We start from the raw sequence: 19,179 nt of genomic DNA, 5'->3' as shown, positions 1-19,179 counted from the left end.
CTGCCTCAGCCTCCCAAGTAGCTGGGATTATAGGCACCCGCCACCACACCCAGCTAATGTTTTGTATTTTTAGTAGAGACAGGGTTTCACCATGTGGTCAGGCTGGTCTCAAACTCCTGACCTCATGATTCACCCGCCTCGGCCTCCCAAAGTGCTGGGATTACAGGCGTGAGCCACTGCACCCGGCCCAGAGTCTTTAAGTGCCTGTTCTTCACACACCATTGCCTGCTGTGCCATCAATAGAAATGAAAATGCAGCATTTCTTTTTCTTTCTCTCTCTCCCCTCCCTCCCTCCCTCCCTTCCTGCCTTCCTTCCTTCAGGATGATCTCGGCTCACTGCAACCTCCATCTCCCAGGTTCAAGTGATTCTCCTGCCTCAGCCACCCAAGTAGCTGGGATTACAGGCACGCACAATCACGCCCGGGTAATTTTGTATTTGTAGTAGAGGCGGGGTTTCACCATGTTGCCCAGGCTGGTCTTGAGCTTCTGGGCTCGAAAGATCTGCCCATCTCAGCCTGTCAAAGTGCTGGGATTATAGGTGTAAGCCATTGCACCCTGGCTAGCATTTCTTAAGCCAGTATTACACCATGACCACCAGCATTTTCTTTCTGGGGACCCACTATGCAAGTGTTGATACTGGAGCTTGATCTTACCAGGAGATAAGATTAATGGAAATTTTTGAGACAACAGACAGGACTCACATTCCTGTCTCAAATAGGCAGGCAATGACACTAAGTCATGACTGCTGTCTGGCCAACAGCAATTGTAAGGCACCATTAATCCTAAAGTGAGATCGATTGTATGCTGTAGCTCAATATCAGAGATGCTACAATGTGAATATTGATGAACTGAGACAGTTCTTATGAGACTACCTTTTGGGTTATCCTAAAGGTGATACCCAATCTAGCCCATGAGCAATGGCCCCAGCCTCATCCACTGACAGGCATCACTTTATCAGACCACGTCAGCCTGGGCCAAGTGCGTCCTGGACATCTGGAATTGGAACTAGTCTCTTGTGTCAAGAAAATGTCAACACTAGGCACCGCGGAATTGGCCTCTACCACCATGGGGAGGTGTGCACCGAAAGCTGGACTGCAGGGAGAGGAGGGAGGCTGACACACAGAGGGGCCAAGATAAGCTAGAGAGAAGGCAGGACCTCAGCCTCCCAAGGGCTTTCCAGTTCTGTGGCTGGTGCCTACCTGGAGCTGGACTGCCCTCTGGCTCCTGCATCTGAGACAACAGGAAGCCTTACAATAATTTCCCCTGTGTCTTTAAGCTGGCTAGTTGGCCCACGTCGTTGACAAAGAGCCCCACTGCACCACCTTTGCTGTGCTTGCTCAGGTCTCAACTGCATTTCAGATAGCAGCCTCTCCACCCCTTTTGGGGTTGTGAAAGCCATGACGATCAAAAAACAACTCACAAAGCAACTTCTAGAGCTACTGCTCAGATGAGGATCCTATAAGGCAGTGTTTGAGTGTCCTGTAAAGCTCAGGTCCAGCTACTGCCCATTTACCTATGTTCTGTCCCCCTAAGCTTGGCCTCATCTATAGGGGGCACTGAGGGAGGGGCAGCCTGTGACCTTAGAGATCTCCAAGTGAGGTCACTTGCCCCATTCTTGGATTAAGCCCACAGCTGTCAGCCTCAGCCCTTTGCCACTAACCAGTTGAGCTAAGCAGCCCACCCATCTCCTGCTGGGCCCAGCTATTCTGGCCTTCTGGGGCTCTCAAAGCTTGGAAGCTTCCTTCTCCCCTCTCCATGGATGGCACTTTTAGGGCTCAGGAAGTCAAGTCCAGCAGCTAAGGCAGTCTCCCAAGGGCCAGTGTTGCACACTCAGGCCTTTGAAGCTAGGGCAGTTTCTCCAGCAGGTCATGCCTATGCCAGGGGTCACTGACATCAGGAAGGCAGCCAGCTCCCCAGGGCATGAACGATGGAGCACATATTAGCTTCCTATGGTTGCTGTAACAAATTATCACAAATGAAGTGACTTAAAACAATACAAACATATTATCTCACAGTTCTGGAGAACAGAGACCCAAAATGGGTCTGTAGACCTGCATTCTATGTGGAGGCTCTCAGGGAGAATGTTTCCCTAGCTTTTCTAGCTTCCAGAGGCTGCCCACATTCATTGGTTTGTGGCCTCACATCACTCCAACCCCTGCTTCTGTTGTCACATTTCCTCTGATGCTGACACACCTGCTCCCTGAGCACCCACCCAGATAATCCAGAACAATCTCCCCACCTCAAGATTCTTAATCACATCTGCAAAGTCTTATTTGTCATATAAATTAACAATCATGGGTTCCAGGGGACATGGACATCTTGGGGGATCATTACTACAGAGCACTACTGTAGTGCACAGAGTGCCTACTACAGAGCACAGAGACTGAAGGAGGGCTTCCCTTAATGGTGTTTTTCTGTAATCAGGCCTTTTTCTTTAAGAATATTTTAAACAGCATAACAAAGCACAGCTGAATTCCCCCCCCCCCCCCCCCCCCTTTTACAGACAGGGTCTTGTTATGTTGTTCAGGCTGGACTCAAAACTCCTGGGCTCAAGTGATCCTCACCTCAGCCTCCCAAGTAGCTGGTACTATGGACATGTACCACCATGCCCTGCTACAGCTGCTTTTTTATACAACTCTAGGGACAATACCCATTGCCACTTATTACATGCCTACTGTGTGCCAGAGAGAGAAGGAAAGCAACATTATTGGCCCCATTTAAGGAGGTCACTTGACCAAGGTAATCCAACTGGCCGGTGGCAGGCAGACTTGAGCTCACATCTGCCTCCCTTGACAGGCACTGATGTTGAGGTTGTATTTCTTCTCTTGGCGCCCATAATGCAGATCCTAGTCTAAAGTCTTGTTTTTGTTGGAGAGCTTTGGAGCCTTAAATTCAGAGGCGCTTCACACAGCTCATGCCACCTGCAGAGGTACCAGAGAGCCTGACATAGGCCAAGGAACTGGCAAAGCCTTCAGCCTCTCCTCACCACATTAGGAAATTGAATCTGTTCTCCCTTCTAGTAACTTACTTCGCCAAATGACTAGGCTTGTTGGGCACTAACCCCATGTCCAAGGGACAAACTATGAGCTGGTCCAGTGATGGAAGAGATGGGTAGAAGCTAGGTCACACTCCTGCCACAGATTTGGTACCAGAACAGTCATTAGGGTTTTGTTAAGGAATGGACAGGCCAGAGAGAGGAGAGATGGGCCTTCATGAGGCTATCAACAAAGTCCCTACAAAAAAGTCGGAGGTAGATAAAAATGTAAGAGCTACACATCCACATAGGCAGGAAAGAGCTGTAATGAGTTCATTCCACTGACGCATGAACAATTAATTGTACCTGTCAGTTGTCAATGGGGAGAATTTCATCCACCCGATCATTTAAAGCAAGTTGGAACAGGGTACAATGAGAACTGGCCAAGGATGAAATTCAAAGGATGCCCAGGGGGCAAGTGATGTAATGGGTTGCAAAACAAAGGTCAGATAAAAGGCATGGGCTCAGGGGCCCTGGTGCCAGAGCAGACGGCGTCTTATAAAGACTATCTTTTACTCTGGAGAAGCTACAGCAGTACACACAGTATTTGGCATTCAGGGATGGGGCCTGAGATTCTGTATTTCCAATGAGCTCCCAGGTGATGCCGAACGGCTGCCATCTGTGGGTCATCTTGAATAGCAAGGGATGAGATGACTCTTAAGAGACAACTCAAGCTGTTCCCTGCAGCAAAAATAAAACAAGTCGGGGGAATGCAGATGTCACAGAGCTGTTTGATGCCGTGGAAAAATGAAGGTGGGGCTTATCATCAAGAAGTCCTTTACGCATCCATGACTTTCTGTCCAACTCATAGGAGACTGGAGAAATTACCTTTTCCTTTTTAAAATGAAGAAACTGAAGTGTAAGACGATTGAACACAGCAGGGTCAAAAACATTAGGGGTAGATACAGGTGCCCCACGCCATCCTTGACCCCACACACACTTCCAGAAAACATCAAGCAAGGAGCAGGCAAAGAGTTGTCATAGGAGTGTGGTTGTTTTAATACCGTTCTTGCCAAGCAATATCAAAGTTGTCCATATTCTCCAAGTTTGTCCTATTTTTTATAGACAATATTAAAGTTTTTTAAGTGTGTGCTGATAAAGAGACTAGTCACACCTCTGGGGATTTAAAAATGAGAAGCCACATAAATTCTCTTCCTTAAAAAACAGCCATTTCAAAAGATTTTCTTTAATATCATAAAATATTTTCATGGACAAGTGAGCTAGCAAACACACATGCACCAATGTGCCTTTTGACAAGAGTACCCCCTACCCCGACTCCCACACCAAAGTGGACATGAGATTTGGAGAAATGAATACAGCAGATGGAACAGATAGAAGAAGAAAAAAAATCAGTAAAAAGGATGGAATATAACTTTGTGCTTGGTTATTTTCCTATGTCACAACAAAACAAGACAATTTGGTGCAAATAGTTAATCTTTCCTCTTTTTTTTCCATTTGGTGGAGAAAAAAATACTTTTTCTATAATAAAATATGTAGTTTTTTGGTTTTTAACGTAACTTTTTTTTTTCTTTTTTGCAGAAAATAATTTTGTAAACTGTCACTTCGCGGGCAGGGAGGCTCGATGCCACGTGGGCCCCAGCTCGCCCCGGTGGAGGCTGGGAGCTGAAACCAAACCTAGGCAGGAGATGGGCGACGGCGGAGGTGCAAGGCAGGGCACGGCGCACGGGACGAGGGCGGCCGGGCAGGGTGGATTAGAGGTCACTCTCGCCGTACAGTGCCGTGGAGAAGGACATGTAGTCCAGAGCACCTGGCACGGAGTCGGGGCCGGTGTAGGGGGCCATCCGCGCGATGCAGTACTCGGCCTGGTCAGGCGGCAGCTCACGGCGCAGCTCGTCCACGGTAATGTAGTTCTGCGGGGAAAGAGTGATCAAGGCGGCCGCAAAGTCCAGCAGCCGTAAAGCGGGGTGGTCCAACACAGCCGCAAAGCCCGGCTGCGTGAAGGCAGTGCGTGCCATTTGCATTATGCCTCCCTCCTGGAACTACAGGATGTATGGACATAAATATCCACACATGTACATACCGCATACACATGTATTTTTAAAACTGTCTCAGGTTTTCCACTTCAGTACCTACTTTTTAAGCCACTTTCCAATCTAATTCCATATGCCAATTACACCTATAACCATCTTCTGAATCACACTAGTCTGCAATAATTGCGTGCTGGAGCAGTATCCGCAGATACTCTGGTGGAGCGTATAGGTTCCTGGGGGGACCCCATACGCACTCTGCTGAGCTCTCTGGAGGCTTTGGACAGAGAGTCTAATTTTAATGAGCCCTCCAGCAGATTAAGAACACCATTCACGTTTGGGCATCATTGCTTCCCAAATATGGTCAGGCTATCTTAAGCTCCTTTGCAGAAATGTGGGCCTTGCCCCATACAAGCAGCTCCAGCCTGAGTATCTGCCGTCTCCCAGGTTTTGCCCATGCTAGGTCTATTTGAAAGCTGTGTCTTTTAGGAGCTTCAAGATCCAGGAGAGCTCATTTGGGGGCTCTGACCCACAAGGTAGTCCCCCTGCACCATGCCCTACCTCTGCCAGAGTGCCCTGGGAACCAGTTTGAGGGAGGGTGGAGCTGCCACTGTCAATCCCAAAGTTGGGAGACGAGGCCCCTATCTCGGCCCCAGTTTTCCTCTTCTACAAAATTAGCAACTACAACTAAATGGTTTGAGGATCCTTCCAGCTCCAAGGTGCTATGATGCAAATAAGGTTGTTCTTGTACTTAAATCAGACCTTTGGGGACTTCTTTGTAGGTTCAGCCTTTATTCCCTTGTAGACAGACATTTCAGAAATTATATTCCCTCCCTACTGGCTTTTGCTTTTGGTAACTGAATCTTTTCCGTTTAAGATGGAGTCTCACTCTGTCACCCAAACTGGAGTGCAGTGGTGTGATCTCAGCTCACCGCAACCTCCGGCTCCCAGGTTCAAGCGATTCTCAGTCCTCAGCCTCCCGAGTAGTTGGAATGACAGGTGCATGCCACCACACCCGGCTAATTTTTTGTATTTTTAGTAGAGATGGGGTTTTGCCATGTTGGCCAGGCTGGTCTTGAACTCCTGACCTCAGGTGATCCACCCACCTCGGCCTCCCAAAGGGCTGGAATTATAGGCATGAGTTACCATGCCTGGCCTGAATCTTCTCAGTTTTGAAGGAAGGATGGCATAAGGATTTACTGTGACTTTACAGAACAGAACACAGACCCTAGGCCCACATCCCACCCCCACCATTTCTTCTGGCTGCTCTGTGAGTCTTTTCTATAATATTTGAGGGATCTGTGGCTTCTATAGATCCCCTCAGGTCCCTGGGCTAGAGATGGCTGTGGTTCTGGGTGACATCCAGGTCTACCAATGACCATCTCAGAACAGTGGAGACTTGGACTGAGCCTCTGGCATCCATGAAGACAATCCCCTGCATCCCTCCACTGCCAGGTGGAGTGTTGCAGGGTACTTGGGAGACTGGGAAACCCAGAGTGGATCACTGCTCAGGGTAGAAAACACGAGAGACATGCTTCCTTCCTGTGTCCCACAGTCCCTCTTCCTGCTCCCACTATAGTCCATGCCAATGCACAGGATGATACCAAGGGTGAAGTCCCAGGGGTTGTCAGATGGACTCCAAGAGTCCAATTACACATCCACACCACTCTACTCCCCTCTGCCACCCGTCATTTCATCCCAGCTATGGAGTCCCTCACTGGCAAGCAGTGATCCTGGGAGGGTCACTTAAACTAATCCTGTGTCCTGACACCTTAGCTGAGCCCAAGGCATTATAGAAATGAGTAGAAGTGGCAAACAAGGAGAGGCCAAAAGACCCTGGAAGAAGGGGCGGTTCCAGCTCTCACCCCTCTAGATCACAGTCCAGCCAGTGCCCGCCACCCCAGCACAATGCCCATGCCATAGAACACCCACCTTGTCCCCGGCCAGGATCTTGAAGGAAGCCATGACTTGGTCTGCTGTATCTGTGTCGGCTGTCTCGCGGGACATGAAGTCAATGAAGGCCTGGAATGTCACTACCCCCAGGCGGTTGGGGTCCACAATGCTCATGATGCGGGCAAATTCTGCTTCTCCCTGGAGGAAACAGCCAACCCCAGGCCTGTCAGCCCATGGCCTGCTGGGAATATCTCATATGGACTGAAGACCCTGGGGACTCAGATCAGCCTGTGGCTGGAAGAGGAGGGCACATCCCCCTGACCTAACCTGGGTTGTCCTAAGGGTATGATGGGGACACAACACTCAAGAGGAGAGACCCAGCTCAGGGTTTCCCATGCCCTGCAGATGCCTGGGTTCCTCTTATAGCAAATAATCATGTTGATAATAACTACAGTGATCACAACGATTAACAATGGCTGACACCTATGCAGCATGTCTTATGTGCCAAGTATTAACCTAAAAGCTTTATTTCAATTCATTTAATCCTCACTACAACCATAAAGGTAGGTATTTTATTATCTTCATCGTACAAATGAGAAATCTGAAGCCCAGACAGGCTAAGTGACTTGCCCAGGGTCACACAGCCAGGAAGCAGCAGAACTGGGATTTGAACTCGGGCAGTCTGGTTCTAGAATCTGTTCTCTCCCCACCACATTGTATTTTCTATGTGCCAGATACATGCACAGACTTAAATTCCTTCATTTAACCCTTGCAACAGTCCTGTAGGGTTCCCCCACTTCACCTGAGGCTACACGCTAATGATGGCAGGGCTGGGATTTACTCCCAGGTTCACTGCTCCTAGCCCCATGCCCATGCTCTGCACTGCACAGGGCAGCCTGTGAGCTCTTCACTTGGCACCATGGCCCAGGAGTCACCTGACTGCCCTGCTCAGAATGTCTGTGTGAGGGGGGACAGAATAGGAAGGTTGGGGAATGGGGGACAGCCTGGGACAATTCAGAGGGGCAGCAGGCCCAACCGGAGCCACCGCCAGGACAGAGGTGGAAGTCTCAATTTCCATGCTCCATGTGAGGTGACGCAGGCCAACCCCCAACCTGGGATGTCCCACACCACCAGTCCTTCCTGCCAGCCTCAGGGTCAGCCCAGCTGTCCACAGTGGGAGTGAGGAAGTACCAGAAGATGAAGTAGCACAGAGACTGAGACGAGGAGGCCAGGGCTCCTGGATACACACAGGCCGGTGGCCGGGCCGGCTTTCAGGGAGCCATCTTCCCCAAGGACATGGGCCTTGTGGCTCCTCCAGAGAGGGCAATCCCTAGCCTGAGGGCCTCCAGCCTGCCACTCCTGGGACTTGGCCGCTCCCGCCAGCTGGCTGCCTCCTCACCAGGGCAGACAGAGGGTGGGGTTTACGTTACCATGTTGTAACCCATGGAGATCAGGCAGGCGCGGAAATCATCCGTGTCCATCATGCCTGTCTTCTTCTGTGGGGGGCAGTGGTACCAAGACACAAGGAGGGTCGGGAAGGCAGGAAGAGGAAGGGCCGGCCCGGGGCCAGGAAGACAGGAACAGATGGCCAGAGCGGGGATGAGGTTTATGGTTTGGGGAATCAGGACAGGGAAAGGAATATAGGAGGAGAAGATGCAAACACACATTGGTGGCAACGTCCAAAGACAGGAGGAAGACAGAGCAGGGAGAGGCAAAAATCCACCCATGGGATGAAGAGCGGTGAGGATGGAAGACAGTGGGCACCCAGCAGGTTGCCACAAAAGACAGCAGAGGGCAGAGGGTGGACCAGTGACAGGGCAGACAGAGACAGCAGGAGAGGACGAGCCCCATGGCCCATAGGAGGGGGATAGGAGATCCAGAGAGAGAGAAGAGAAAAAGGAAAAACGCATTATTTCTCGCCCCAGACGCCACCCCTGAGCGTGCTCCATGCAGGAGGCGAGTACCTGGGGGTCGTTGCCAATATCATAACCCAAGCTGATGAGGCAGGCTTTGAACTCCTCGGGACCCAGTGTGCCGGAGTGATCCTGGGGCCGCGGTGCGCCAGGCAGCGAGCCATGCGGTGTCAGGGAGGTGGAGCCGTGAGGGGGGCATGCCCCGGGGGAAGGTGGCGTGTGTGGGGAGACACAGGGACAGGCATGCGGAGGGAGGGTGGGGGCGGGGGAGGAGGGGAAATAAAAGTGCACACGGTTAGACACACCAACGAGGCTCCAGGGGGTGCCCTCCCCCCAGCACACACAGCCCTGCTCCAGGGAGCAGGACCAGAGTGGGGTGTGATGAGCCACAAGGGTGAGAAGCTCCCCCAGAAGTGACCCAGCCCCCCCGGCTTCCCCAGGGACTTCCCCCAGGTGCCTAGAGAGCCATGAAGCAGGCAGGGGTGGTGGGCAGCACCCAAGAACATGCTCCCACGCCTTGGGACCGCCCGCAAGCCCCAGGGCACTGGGAAGGGGCAACCCACTAAAACCCGGCCTGACCCAGAGCTGGGATGGGAACCCAGGACCAAGGCCTCTGACATCCCCAGCAGAGTCCCAGAGGCCGCTGGAGGTCGGGGTAGGGGTGGGGGCCAGCGAGGGCAGGAGGAGTCTTCTGCTCCTCTGTCTCCACAGCCAGGGAGCAGCAAGCCTTCACTGTGGGTGACTCTTCATGGTAGGAGAGCAAGGGTCAGGGGTCAAAGGTCCTCTTTCTACCCACAGGATGAACACTCTCTCCCAGAAAGCAGGGAAGCTTATGAGGCACCAACACAAGTTTTCCAAGGTTTCTTTTGTGGGGTGCATCGAGTCAGGGCAGGCTGATGGCAGTTTCCCCTTTCTCTCCCTCCTCACTTTCATGGCAGCCCACATCCCGGGGAAGTGCCCTCCAGGGCCCTGGGGCAGGGGTTGGGGGCTGCACTAAGAAAACACAGGGTGGGGCTCTCACCCGGTCAAAGTGGTTGAAGGAGGCCCGGAACTCATTCATCTGCTCCTGGCTGATGCCCTTGGCATCCCGGGTCAGGATCTGGTTCTCCACCTCGTTGATGGTCCTGGCAATGGTGGTGAGCAGCTGCTCCCAGCCCACACGGATGTGCTGCAGGCAGGCAAGAGGCCTGTCAGCAAAGGGGTCCCACGCCTGGGCTCCTGGCGGCCCCTATCCACCCTAATCCCCAACTATCAAAATGGCCAAAGCCATCAAACTTGGCCTTCCGTGTGGCTGAGTGTCACCAGAGGGAGGGGAACCAGGACAAGCACAACCTACTAGGACAGGGACCCTAGATGATCGAGGAGGCAGGGTAGCAGCCTCTGCCTGGGAGAGCAAAGAGACCGGGACTTGCCAATGGGGGTCAGGTCAGGAAGGAGGGCAGATTTGGGGGTAGGAAAGATTGAGACAAAAAAAATGTGTGATTCCCCGAAACTCCAACCCCACAACCCCCAGCCCACACACACTTGCACAGTTAAAACAAGTAGCCATCTTATAAGCAGGTGCCTGAGCCAGTGTTTGGAGCCTGCCAGCACCCGGAACCACCAGAAGTGCTTATTCTGAACTCCACCCCAGAACTAGTGAAGCAGATTCTAGAGACGGGGCCTAGAAATATGTATTCTCAACACGCTCCTCGGGAAAGTAAAAGGTACTAAAAGTTGAAGATGTGAGGCTTCAGAGGTGAAGTGAATTTATCCTCCAACTATGACCTGTTTCCTTGGAGACTTTCCCACCCAGGAGGAAGGAAAGAAGGGCACATGGGCTTCCCGAGAGGAACAAGGCCAGCCCCACCCACCTCCATGGTGTAGTTGGTGTGCTTGTTGTCGAAGATGAGCGCCTCCTGGATGAGCTGGTGGTCGCCCTCCAGCTGATCAATCTTTGGCTTGTAGTTGACAATGCTCTTCTCATACTGCCGCAGGTGGCTGAGCTGGTCCTCCAGGGTCCCGTGCATCTCAATGGAGATCCTCCCGATCTCCTGCTCACCGGGAAAGAGGCACCTTGTCAGACCACCTCACTCTGCTCCCATAGGGTGGGGACTGGGGCCTCCAAAATCATTTGTTAAGCCTTCAAATGATTCTCAGTTCCTATCCCAGCCCTAAGGAGGCCATCACTGGTAATTAGTAAGACACTTTTAGCATGGGTGCTCCTAGGTATGGAAACAGCACCACAGAGGTATATAACAAGCCCTGTTATCACTGGATGAAATACCTACCATCTCTCAGGTACCTGTCAGCCTCAGGAAGGGAATGCAGGGTCAGTTCTAACCTAAATATTCACTCCTCTGCTTGCCATTCAAATGCCCCTTTCCCAAGTCTTGTCCATCTCAGGGACCCACTGAGCCAGGATCCTCATAGCCTCGGCAGACCTCACTCACCTCCCTCAGTGCCCATGCTCTTGCTCCTGCTATTCTGCCTCCTGGGATGCCTGCCCTGGCCCACCTGAATCCCATCCATCCCTGCAGGCCAGGCCTAATGCCTATTTATGTCTGTTATTCATCCATGTAAACAACCCTTGTTTGTGAAAGCACTTTCTGTCCACTCAATTCAATCCAGTAGCTATTTCCTGCCTGTCTACTACGGACAATGTGCTGGCAGGGGTGCGGGGGGCAACACACACAAATGTGAACTCAACATGGTCTCTGTCCTTAAGGAACTCAGAGGCCACGCTCTAGCCAAGCAGGGCCCCTTTCCTGATCTGCTAAAGCACCCCACTATCTACCCCACACAATTCAGCAAAACATTCTGTGCTCCACTGGGGTTCAGTTCTCTTTCTGGGATTGATCAATCATCTTCTTTGGCCAGGCTCATTGATCAGGAGGAGGAGGAGAGGAAGGGGAGGCCTGGTCAACAAGAGACACCAAAGGGATTAAGCCGGATCAGGTGCTCAGGAGCTGACCCTCCTATGGGACTTTCACAGGCAGCTTCTTCTTTTTTTTTTTTTTTTTTTTTTTTTGCGATGGAGTCTCGCTCTGTTGCCCAGGCTGCAGTGCAATGGCACAGTCTTCACTCACTGCAACCTCTGCCTACCGGGTTCAAGTGATTTTTCTGCCTCAGGCTCCCAAGTAGCTGGGATTACAGGCACGCATCACCACACCTGGCTGATTTTTGTATTTTTAGTAGAGACGGGGTTTCACCATGTTGGCCAGGCTGCTCTCGAACTCCTGACCTCAGGTGATCCACCTGCCTCGGCCTCCCAAAGTGCTGGGATTACAGGCGTGAGCCCATAGGCAGCTTCTTAGTGGTGTCCTCATATGTCTTTGCTCCCAAATCAGATAGTGCCAGCAGGGCTTCCTCACATAGACCCCCACAGCCTTCCACAGGAGAGCAGACCCATGGTGGGCTCAGGGCCTCAGTCCTCCATGGGTCCCACCCAGGGAGACAGGCAGCCTGGCTGGCTGGGATAGTGTGGGGAGGGGTGGGAGCCCCAGCACGGCTTCCCAGCACGGGACCCACCTCCATCTTGGTCTGGATCCAGGGCCCGATGACATTGGCCTGGGCCCCAAACTGCTTGCGTAGCCTCTCATTGTGCTGCTGTCGGGCGTGCTCCTCCGTCAGAGCTTGGTCCCTCCGAGGCACCAGCTGCCGCACCTGGGGCAAGAATAACAAGGCGACTTTGGGGACAGGTCAGCCATCCGCCCATGTGCCAGATGAGGAAATGGAGGACCCAGGAGGGGAAGGGCCGGTCAGTAACAGAACAGGAGTGAAGGTGTCAACCTGTTCTGGAAATCCAGTCATTTGACATTTGGACAAACAATGAGTGTTTACTATATGACAATTTTAAATGAAATTGATAAAAATCAATTAAAATGGACAAAAATCCCTGACTTTATGAAACTTACGATGGCTCGGCCCATGCCCTTCAACTCACGTGGTCCCATTTGCCATTGATCTCCTGAGGCGTGATGGTTGTGTAGGGGTTGGTGCCCGCCATATTGACGTGGTAGGTCTGGACAATCTTGGACACCTCGTTGTGGATGCCCAGGATAGCCAGACGCTCCTTATCAGCATCAGGGAGGGTGGCCTTGAATTGCTCATGGGCTGTGGTCAGTCCCTGGACAGAGATGGGAATATATGGGTAAGAGGAACAAAGGGAGCGCTAGAAGTGAGTGGAAGGGCCATGGAAGTTGAGTTCCACACCAGCTGGGAGACCAGGAGGCATCAATTCAAAGATTCTTGTGGCTGAGAACTGGGATGGCAGGTATGGCCACAGGAAGGAGAAGCCACAGTCATCAAAAGCAACAGTTTCATCCTTAGGGCTGGTGAAATTAACAGCAAACCCTCTGGCGTGTTCACCACCTGACAGGTCAAGGAGAAGGGCTGCTCCAGAGGCTCACTCCCCAGATGACCTCCCACAACATGGACTTCCTTAGCTCCTGGCAAAACCTTTTAAACCCAGTACTCTGCAGCTGCATGAAAGATTGAGGAAGCTGCTAACTGATGTGAAATGAGCTCCAAATAAATGTTACATTAAAAATCAAGGTTCACGGCTGAGCACAGTGACTCATGCCTGTAATCCCAGCACTTTGGAAGGCTGAAATGGGAGGATCTCTTGAAGCCAGGAGTTTGAGACCAGCCTGGGCAACAAAGAAAAACCCCCATTTCCACAAAAATAAAAATTAAAAAATTAGCCAGGCATAGTGATGTTAGCCTGTAGTCTCAGTTACTAGGGAGGCTGCAGCAGGAGGATCCCTTAAGCCCAGGAGTTGGAGGCTGTAGTGAGCTATGATCCCACTACTGCACTCCAGCCTGGGTGACAGAGCGAGACCTTGTCTCTAAAAAAATAAAATAAAAATCAAGATTTAGAATACGGTATATAATAAAAGCTAATTTTTGTTTTATACAAAAAGGGTGCAAAGCATGGAAACAAACATATTTGCTTGTGTGCAGAGACTGTAGTCAAATTCTTACCTTTGGGGAGAGAACTAGGGACTGGAGGATAAGGAGTCAGAGGGAGACCCTATCATACATCCCTTTTAATTTTTTTTTTTTTTAGACCATGTGCATATATTATCTTGTCAAAATAAGTCAGATGCAAAGGTTTTGTGTCTATAAAATCATTGGGATGCTCTTCCTCAGGGGCAGTCCTGCAAAAGCGACCCACAGAGCGTGAGCCAAGGGCCCCAGGGGAGCCAGCCTCTGGGGAGTGGGGTGGGGCTCACCTGGATCTCCTCAATGGTGTGCACAATGAAGGTGTCCTGCAGATCCTCCATGGCCCCCTCCATCCAGTTGTTGAAGGGTGCGGCCCGCTTGGCATACTCCAAGTACAGCTGGTCAATGGTCTCCAGCAGTTTCTCGGTCCGCTGGGAGTGCCAAATAGGGTGGGCGTTAGTACAGTGATGTCCAGAATCATCCCCCACTCCTATTGAGATCCTCCTGGTGAGCCCCAGGTCTAGAAGCACTGCCTCAATCAGGCAGAAAGAACAAGCTCTTCCTGCCAGGTGTCTGAACCATCTCACATCGCAGTCACCTGGCCTGGCTCCCAGAGTCTGGTGTGTAGAATAGGAGGGTTCTCAAATGGCTGGGGTTGGGCTGTAAAGCACACTAAACTAGGAGGATGAGACAAGTGAGGGCAAGAGAGGAGGCATCGCCATGAGGGCAAAATCCAAATCCTGTGCCAAAGTAAATCTTCCACATTTAGGCCAGGGTTGGGGGAGGTCTGGGGAACCCATAGTCTTTTAGCCCAAAGCAAAGAGAGTCAAGAAGCAGGAAGGAGCACCTCAGGGCTGCTGGATATGGGCCTAGATCTCCCTCTGGGACCCCTCACCTCCAGAGCTTCCCTTCGCTTCTGAGTTAGGGCCCCCAGATTGTCCCACTGGTCACAGATCTTTTGGCAACGGGCGTTGACACTGGGTGAGTCATAATAGTCCAGCTCACTGGGGAGGGAAGAGACAAGGAAGTCGGGGGACCCAGGTTAATTTCATGGCCCATCTCCCTCTCCCTGAGGCTGCCAGTGGGGTGGCTGGTGGTGCTGGGAAGAGCCAGGGGCACTCCCTTCAAGAGACCTTCCAGGCACTCCTTCCACCCCCTCCCCTCTTTCAGGAGACTCGCAGAGAGGAGACCAAAGAAGACCCCTTCCCCAATCATGGCTGGAGGTGACACTAGCCTTCACCCCAATGGCCAACGGCAGGGAGCCCTCAAGGCCCAACCAGAAAGCTCGGAACCAAGGCTTGGTCACCCTCTGCTCCTGTACTAGCTACAGGTGAGAACTGGTGGCCTTTAACAGGAAGGCCGTGGTCCCGGGCTCCTTCCCCACCAGGAGAGAGATTTGTCTTCTGCGTAGACTCCCTTCCTACCTGGGCACCCACCTTTCATGGCCACACCCCCACCTCCCCCAGCAGCTGAGAAAGCCCAGCCTTGGCCCCTCACCACAGGGCGCTACAGGGTAGGGGTATCTGGGGCCACCTACTTGAGTTCCTGTGCGATGGCGGCAATCTGCTCCACACGGTCCTGGTGGGCAGCCAGGTCACTCTCGAAGGCCTCATGCTTCTTCAGCAGGGCCTTGATCTCCGAGAGGGTGGCTGTCTCATAGTCCTTCTGTCGCAGCATGGCCTCTTTGCCTGGATTGAGAGAGGGCCACACGGCTGAGCAAGAGTGAGAAGCATCTCCTTGGTCCCAACCGCCCACCCCTCAGAGCCCCAGGATCTCCACTTCTGGGAGTGCTTCCCACAGAGGTGCCCATTGTGTAGGGATCTGCAGTGTACAAAAGCAGATGTGCAACTAGAACATCCAACCACGGGCGCAACGGGGAAAAGCACTGCTCTCCTCAGAGCACTTCCAAGGCCATGATAGTGTCTATGTAGGAAGGCTATGCAGAAGTCTGCGGGAATGCATAGGGCATGACACTATACACACAACAGGAAACACAACAGGAAACACAGCCATCCACACCCTCTGGTATAACCAGGAAAAAAACAACCCAAGCACCTCAGGGGCACCCTGCCTTTAGAATGTCCCCAGTTACTGTCACTGGCTGCTGGCAGCCCTGCAGGGGCCCCTTCCCTGGGTCGGTGTGTCCAGTGCACTCTGCACAGAATCCGACAATGACTAGTGCCTTCTCTGACCCTCAGACACACTGCCCTCTCTTTACAGGGCATGAGCAGGTCTTGCGTTTCTTAAATTTGTTTCCACAGGAGGAAAGCAGGAACAAGAAATGACCTCCCACAGTCATTGTTAGACGATACTCACCAGCTGCCTTGTGAAGTTGACAGGCACAGGACGGGGGCTGGCCCGGCCTCCCTCACTCACACACCCAACCCTCTGCTGCTGGGATGCTCAGCCTATCTCAAAAAATAAGGCTGGGCTGGGAGCCAAGGCTGTGTCCCCAGGCGGCATTTCTTTCCTGCCCCCTGTTCTTTCTTCTTTAAAACAGAATGGTAATATATCAAGTTTAGAAAAAATTATAGGTAAGCCTACTTATCCACTCCTATTCAGTCCTTCCTTATGTGGATATTCTGTGAACACTTTGGGCATATATAAATTATGTTTCCTGCTTTTAAAATATTTAGCAGCACATTGGTAGGGCGTGGTGGCTCACGCCTGTAATCCCAGCACTTTGGGAGGCTGAGGCGGGCAGATCACGAGGTCATCAGGAGATCGAGACCATCCTGACCAACATGGTGAAACCCCGTGTCTATTAAAAATACAAAAATTAGCTCGGCGTGGTGGCACATGCCTGTAATCCCAGCTACTTGGGAGGCTGAGGCAGGAGAATCGCTTGAATCAGGGAGTTGGAGGTTGCAGTGAGCCAAGATCGTGCCACTGCACTCCAGCCTGGTGACAGAGCGAGACTCTGTCTCAAAAAAAAAAAATTAGCAGCACATTATTGGAATTTCTACCCTGGCTCCACAGTCTTCTCATGCAGACGTCTGCTGAAAGGCTGCATGTCCACTGTCCTAACCCTTCACTGTCCTGTGGCGTGCTGGGCCCCTCGGCTTGCCCTAGTGTGGATGTCTCCATGTTCAGGATGGATTCTTTAGACAGTCTCAAGAAATGGAATTCCCAGGTTAGAGTGTAGTAAAATTGGTAGACGTGAATACATGTAGCCAAACTGCTTTCCCCAGAGGCTGTGCCAGCATGCCAGCACTTCTCGTGCCCCTGCTGGTGGCTGGCAAGCCAACAAGGTCAATCTTTCCTCTGTACTTTGGCTGTGAGCTGGACCCAATAGAAGCAGGTGATGAATCAGTGCAATCCCCACTATCCCTCCTCCACTCTGCCCTGTCCACGCCTGGATAAATAACTCCACACACACACAGTGGAAGTGGGGGCAGCAACCTCTAACCATTGTGTGCAAAGCCCAGCATTTTACTTACAAAGGAGAACTAGACCCAACCCCCCTTAGCCAGTCAAGCACACTCCATCCCCTACACCAGGGGCCCCCACCCGCCGGGCCATAGACTGGTACCAGTCCGTGGCCTGTTATGAACTGGGCCAAACAGCAGGAGGTGAGCCAGCAGGTGGGTGAGCATTACCACCTGAGCTTCACCTCCTGTTGAGTCAGGCGCGGCATTAGATTCTCACAGGAGTTCAAACTCTATTGTGAACTGCGCATGCGAGGGATCTAGGTTGTGTGCTCCTTATGAGAATCTAATGCCTGATGATCTGAAGTAGAACAGCCATCCTGAAAGCATCTGCCTCCTCCCCACTCTGTGGAAAAACTGTCTTCCACGAAACTGGTCCCTGGTGCCAACAAGGCTGGGGACCGCTGCCCTACACCAAGCCAAGCCACTCCCAAATGGCCTTGGGGTATGGTTCTTCCTTCTTATCTCCAACCTAAGGTCTGAGGAGTACAAAACAGGGCTGAATGGGGGAGTCTTAGGGCACTGAGCTCCGCCGGCCAATGGGTCTGCCCCAGACTCCAGCTGAAATGGCCGGAGGGGCCCCAGCAGATGGGCAGCCTGTTCCCTACCTCTAGCCGTGGTCCAGGTTCTGGGGAAACACTATCCTGGGTATGAGCCTCTCTCTTCAGAGTTCACCTTAGCTGCCAATAAGCAGACACCAGACACGTCCCCAAGAGCCTCAAGGTTGGAGTAACAGGGACACACATGTGCTAAGGCAAAGGGCAGTTCATTGTCATTGGAGGCCAGGAAATACAGGAAAAAGAACTGAACAGGTGAAAACCATGAACATGAAATGTACTATAATACTGAAGCCTCACAACAACCCTATGAGGAGGCTGAATTAGGTTGAATGGGGTCCCCCATAAAACTCATGTCAACCTAGAACCTCAAGATGGAACCTTATTTGGAAATAGGGTCTTTGCAGACACAATTCCTTAAGATGACATTATACGGCTGGGTGCAGTGGCTCACACCTGTAATCCCAACACTTCAGGAGGCAGAAGCAGGTGGATCATCTGAGATCAGGAGTTCAAAACCAGCCTGACCAACATGGTGAAACTAAAAATACAAAAATTAGCTGGGCATGGTGGCGGGCACCTGTAGTCCCAGCTACTAGGGAGGCTGGGGCAGGAGAATCGCTTGAACCCAGGAAGCAGAGGTTGCGGTGAGCCGAGATTCCGCCATTGCACTCAATCCTGGGCAACAAGAGCAAAATTCCGTCTTAAAAAATCCCCCCAAAAAACAAAAAACCAAAGTGAACACTCAGGTGCTAGAGCATTTGACTGCAAGGTGAACATTCACACAGCACTGCACTATGCAGGAACTCCCCTCAGAACTTCATTATGTATTAACTGATTCAATTCTTATAAGCCTGTGAGGTTGGTACTATTATTATCCCCACTTTACAGATGAGGAAGCTGAGGCAACCAGAAGGCTAATGAACTTGCCTAATGCCATGGAACTAGTAAGAGACCAAATGAAACAAACGAAAAGCAAAGAATAGTGTAGTGGCTGCCGGCTGGGCTGCAGAGTAGGAAAGTGAAGCCCTGGGGAGGCAGGAGGCTGGGTTGGCCTCACCGTCAGTCCAGGCCTCGTGGATGGAGGCCTTCTGCCGGAACTTCTCTGCCAGGTGGTCCAGCCGCTCCAGCCTCCGGATCTCGTTCAGCAACCACTCCTCATAGCCCTTCTCCACCTGCTCCAGGCAGCCCCAGGCATTGTTGATGTCCTGTGGGGATGGGAGGTACAGGGTCAGGATCTGCCTTGGGCCTAGGCTTAAGGTCCCCTGGCCCCCTAGATCCCTGAAGGTGCCCCATGCCTTCCAGGAAGAGCCTCTTCCCTATCTCTGCCCCATATCCACCCCAACCAGGCTGCCCCACCTTACCTCCCATCTCGCAGTGGTATTTTCTGGGCTCCCAGGAGCCAGGCCTCCTGGGCAAGGCATGGGACCTGCGTCTACA

The 19,179-nt window shown here is 52.0% G+C and overlaps 1 protein-coding gene across 1 annotated transcript in view; it reads right to left on the bottom strand.

The window, feature by feature from the left end:
- Positions 1 to 4,187: 4,187 nt before the first annotated feature.
- The window catches only part of ACTN1 (actinin alpha 1), a 106,490-nt gene continuing 91,498 nt past the window's right edge, over positions 4,188 to 19,179 (bottom strand). Inside the window, 11 exon segments of the mRNA XM_030931528.1 lie at positions 4,188 to 4,905; positions 6,955 to 7,113; positions 8,346 to 8,411; positions 9,850 to 9,996; positions 10,682 to 10,861; positions 12,339 to 12,473; positions 12,754 to 12,936; positions 14,045 to 14,185; positions 14,650 to 14,758; positions 15,292 to 15,442; positions 18,800 to 18,947. Coding sequence (XP_030787388.1) covers positions 4,747 to 4,905; positions 6,955 to 7,113; positions 8,346 to 8,411; positions 9,850 to 9,996; positions 10,682 to 10,861; positions 12,339 to 12,473; positions 12,754 to 12,936; positions 14,045 to 14,185; positions 14,650 to 14,758; positions 15,292 to 15,442; positions 18,800 to 18,947 — 1,578 coding nt within the window. The 3' untranslated portion in view covers positions 4,188 to 4,746.

The sequence above is a fragment of the Rhinopithecus roxellana genome, chromosome 5, assembly GCF_007565055.1.
Source record: "Rhinopithecus roxellana isolate Shanxi Qingling chromosome 5, ASM756505v1, whole genome shotgun sequence".
NCBI lineage: Eukaryota > Metazoa > Chordata > Mammalia > Primates > Cercopithecidae > Rhinopithecus > Rhinopithecus roxellana.
The sequence above is the reverse complement of the archived record's forward strand: the minus strand, read 5'-3'. Positions and strand labels throughout refer to the sequence as shown.